Source organism: Arachis hypogaea, chromosome 5 (genome assembly GCF_003086295.3).
Source record: "Arachis hypogaea cultivar Tifrunner chromosome 5, arahy.Tifrunner.gnm2.J5K5, whole genome shotgun sequence".
Classification (NCBI taxonomy): Eukaryota; Viridiplantae; Streptophyta; class Magnoliopsida; order Fabales; family Fabaceae; genus Arachis; species Arachis hypogaea.
In genome coordinates, this window is record NC_092040.1 from 97,108,963 (window position 1) to 97,113,432 (window position 4,470).

Genomic DNA, 4,470 nt, shown 5'->3' on the forward strand with positions numbered 1-4,470 from the left:
GCGGATTTTGTGTTGGTATCCGCATATCCGCGTATCCGCAAAATTAAAAAAATAAATAAGTAAATATTTTTTTTAAGTTTTATTTCAATTAATAATTATCATATATGTTATATTATTTTAATTTATTATTTAAGAAAAGTATGTTTAATATTATTTTAAGAGTAAATATATTTAAAAGAATAGAAAAAATGAATTTTATTGATATTCTTTTAATAAAAATAAGCTTTTAAAAATATTTTTGTGTTTTGCGGATATATTCGATATCCGATCCGATCCGATCCGCAAATGTGCGGATCGGATCGGATCCAACCTTAAAAGCTGTGAATATTGGATCTGATCCGATCCGATGATTTTAATATGGATTTGATTGAATTTTTGGCCATATCCGATTCGATCCGATTCGCGGACACCCTACTTTTATCCCCTATGGTATAAATAACTTGAAATTACATTTATTAATTATATGCTTGAAATGGTGGGTCTTTGACGCGTGAAACTTTTTTTTTTGTGACTTTTGATTTTTTTTGGTGACTTGACACATGAAACATTAAAGCCTCCTTGGTAATATGAAAGAAACAAAATTGGATTGAATGCAGAAAATTCTTTGAAATCAAGGCGTCGTTTGGTTATAGAAATAAGACATTAAAATAGAAATATAGAAATATAAAATTGTGTTTAAAAAAAGAGATATAGACAGAAATAATATATTCAGAAACATTAAATTTGTATTTTGTGTTCATCCTGATAGAAAAGATACGAAAACACTAATAAAGGACACAATTTATTTTTATTTTTTTTATTATTCTTGTTAATTTGTCATAATTATATTTTTTATTATTATATTTTTCATCTCAAATTTTTTAAATAAAAAAATGAGAATAAATTAAATTTTCATAATTTGTTCTAAGTTATCACCAAACAAAAGACAAGAACACAAAATTTTATATTTCTGTCCTTTATATCTTGTTCTAAGTCCGGTCCTGTTTTAAAAAACAAACACAGCCTAAAAGTTTGTGTTTTGTGTTGCGTTCATAAGTAATTTCTTTTATTTTTAACCTATAAAAAGTATAATATTAATATTTGGTACAATTTTTAAAATTAAATTATAGTTTTTTAAAAAATTATTTAAATACATATAGAGAAATTAAAAAAATATATAATAAATTTTTTTATTATATTTTTTTTAAAATAAATATTTTTAAAATTAAAAAACTAAACAATAAATTATTTTTTAGTATAAACATTTATTGTGCGTCACATAATAGTGATCACTATTATAATCGTCAATTTTTCGTTGAAATAACGATTGCTATGTGTTCGATACCTGAGGGATGTCGGGTGCTCGACGGGTCTGGTGGTGGAGAGAGAGTGAGCGGGTGAGGCCCTGGACGGACTTGGAACGGGGGTTGAGATGTGAACTGGGCGATGGCGACGCCGAAGACGGTGTGGACGGGGGGTGGCCACCTGCAAGGACACTCCGACGCTCAAGTCAGTGTTCGTACGAGGTAATAGCCGAATTAGGTAAGATGTCGCAAAACTTAGGGGAAGAGCTGGTCTCTTCCCTTATATACTGTGCTGGGTGGGCCCATAGGTGACCTAGTCCACTGGCCAAGAAGCTTCTATGAGCTGTCTTAGTCCACGTGGGGGAGGAGTAGGTCGTTCCGGTTTCTGGGTCGGGGTTTCAGGTGTTGCCCCAAGGGTACCGACCCAACCGATCACTGAGCGTGGTGACTTGAGCCGCCTAGTGGCAAGTCGCGCATATTTCGGGTCGGGTGCGGGGGACCGACCCGTCGGGTTTTCCTATCGTGGAGGATGGTCCGGGGCTTGGGTCAGAGGCGGTGTTTCCGACCCGCCGGGTAATCAGGCTGGACTGTGTGAGTAGTCAATGTTGGGGAGGGGGAAAGAGTCTTTAGGGCATGCTTTGTTCAAACCGGAGTAGTCGACACACATTCTCCACCTCCCGCTGGCTTTTTTGACGAGGACGACGTTGGACAGCCACGTCGAGTACTCGAGCTCTTTGATGAATCCGGCTTCTAGTAGCCCGACTGTTTGCTTGGCCACCTCCTCGGCCCTTTCCTGAGACATCTTTCTTCGCCGTTGGGCTACTAGTTTGGCGTCTAGTTTGACGGCTGGCCGATGGGACATAACCTCGGGATCCAACCCCGGCATGTCTGACGGCGTTCATGCGAAGAGCTCGCCGTTCGCCCTGACGACCTCCATGAGGGGGTCCTTGAGCACGTGAGGAAGGTTCCTGTTTACGAAGGTATACTGCTCTGTCGAGTTTCCTATTTGGAACTTCTCCATGTCTCCTTCTGGTTCCGGCCTTGGCTTGTACTCCACCCTTACGTCCAGGTCTGCCAGGAACACGCCGGCTGCTTTCTTTGACTCTTTCCTTAGGGAGAGACTGGCGTTGTCGCAGGCGACTGCCGCTTCTAAGTCTCCCCTAATGGAGCCAACGGTTCCCTTGTCCGTTATGAACTTCATTGTTAAGAATTTGGTGCATATTAGGGCTGAGAACTCGTTGATAGTTTTTCTCCCCAGGATGATGTTGTAAGCTGTGGAGTCTCTGAGGACCACGAAGTCCACCATAACCGATCTCCTGGTGTCTCCGGTTCCTAGGCAGATTTGGAGGGAGATTGTCCCGTCGGGTTTTATATAGTTATCGCCTAGTCCCATGACCCCGTGCTGGTGACTCTTGAGGTCAGACTCCTTGAGTCCCATAGCGTCGAATACATTCCTGAAGAAGATATTGGAGTCCGCCCCGGTGTCGACGAGGATTCGCCTAACTAGCCCCATCCCAACCATTGCTGTGATTACCATAGGGGATTTTCTGGGAGATCATGGAACGATTGATCTTTTGGACCGAAGGATATCATGGGAGATCCTCTGCTCGGTGGGGCGAGACCTCCTGTCGAGATGGACAGGATCCGGGTATCCTTTTTTGCAGCCGATCTGGACTTGGGGGGATTATCACGCCCGACCACGATGTTGACCACGAAAGTTGGGGGTTGTCGACGTTCCCTGTAGGTTCTTGTCTTGGTTTGACAGTCCGGCTACGGTCCTCTTCGGAGCGTTCTCGCTCTCGTCTCCTTGGTTCTCGGATGAGTCAGGAGAACTCGCTCAACTTTTCTTCCCTAATGGCCTGCTCTAAAGCGTCTTTAAGATCGAAGCAGTCCTAGGTTTTGTGACTGAAACCCTTATGGTAATCACAGTAAAGGCTTTTGTTTCCCCTTGTTCTCTCTTTCAGTGGTCTGGGTCTGGACAGGATCCCATTGTCCGCGATTTACTGGTAGACTTCCACTATGGACGCCGTGAGTGGCATGTAGTTTGTGAACCTCCCTACCCGTGGGAGCTGTTTAAGTTGTTTTGCCGAGGTTCCGTCCCTGAGAGCTTCCCTGTATCTGTCGACCTGAGGGGTCTACCGTGCTGAGGGGTTCGAGGGCTGCCATTTATTGGCTGCTACGACCTGGCTTACCTCCTCATCGTTGATGTACTCCTTGGCCACGCTTTGTATTTCCTGCATGGTCCAGACAGGCTTGGTGGTGAGGTGCTTTCTAAAGTCCTTGTTTAGCAAGTTGTTCGTCAGGCAGAGACTGGCAACCGAGTCAGTGAGGCCATCGATTTCCAAGCATTCATCATTGAATCTGTCAAAGAACTTCCTGGTCGGCTCTCCATGTTTTTGGGTGACCCCCAGTAAGTTGATCGGGCGTTTCGCCTTGGCTATGCGTGTCGTGAACCAAGCTAGGAAGCTTTGGGAGATGTCCGTAAAGGTCGTGATGGATCCTTGTGGGAGTGCGTTGAACCATCGGATCGCTGGGCCGACCAGCGTCACCGGGAATGCTCGGCACCTGACCGCGTCGCCTACCCCTTCCAAATTCATTCTTGCTTCAAATGCCGTGAGGTGCTCCTGCGGGTCCTTAGTCCTATCATACCTCATGTCCGTCGGCTTGTCGAAATTTCTCGGAAGCCGGACCTTGAGGATCGAGGGGTGGAAAGGGGTGGCTCCTATGATGACGGGTTCCAGCCGTTTCCTGGCTTTTCCCTTTTGGGACTCCTCGTGGCTTTCGGATCTACCCCGGGTGGATTGGGAGGTCGCGTGCGTGTGCGCTTCGTCTCCATGTTTTGTCGGGCTCCTTTCTCACTCCTCGTATCTCCGAGAGGGGGAGCGGGTGCGGGATTGGCTGACGTCTCCCTGGAGTCGACTCCTCGTTGGTAGCTCCGTTTCGAGATTTTATACTCTGTGTCTAAGCTCCTGCATAATCTTAGCACTGTCGGCTCCCGTCCCTTCGGAGGGACGTTTTTCAGGGGTCTTGGTGTAGATTGGTTGGTTTGGTTGAACGGAGGATCGTGGTTGTTCGCTGGTGCGGGCGGTCAAACTCGCCCTACTTAGGCGGGCTCCTTTTCCTTCGCAAAGTTCCTCCGACGTGGGGAGTCGCACCATGTCTGCTCCATGTTCCCACAGACGGCATC

The 4,470-nt window shown here is 45.4% G+C and overlaps 1 protein-coding gene across 1 annotated transcript; it reads right to left on the reverse strand.

The window, feature by feature from the left end:
• Window positions 1–3,418: 3,418 nt before the first annotated feature.
• Window positions 3,419–3,937, reverse strand: LOC112803820 (uncharacterized). The gene has a single exon (XM_025847278.1). It carries the CDS (start codon window positions 3,935–3,937, stop codon window positions 3,419–3,421), a length of 519 nt encoding a protein of 172 aa, XP_025703063.1.
• Between the last annotated feature and the right edge of the window lie 533 nt (window positions 3,938–4,470).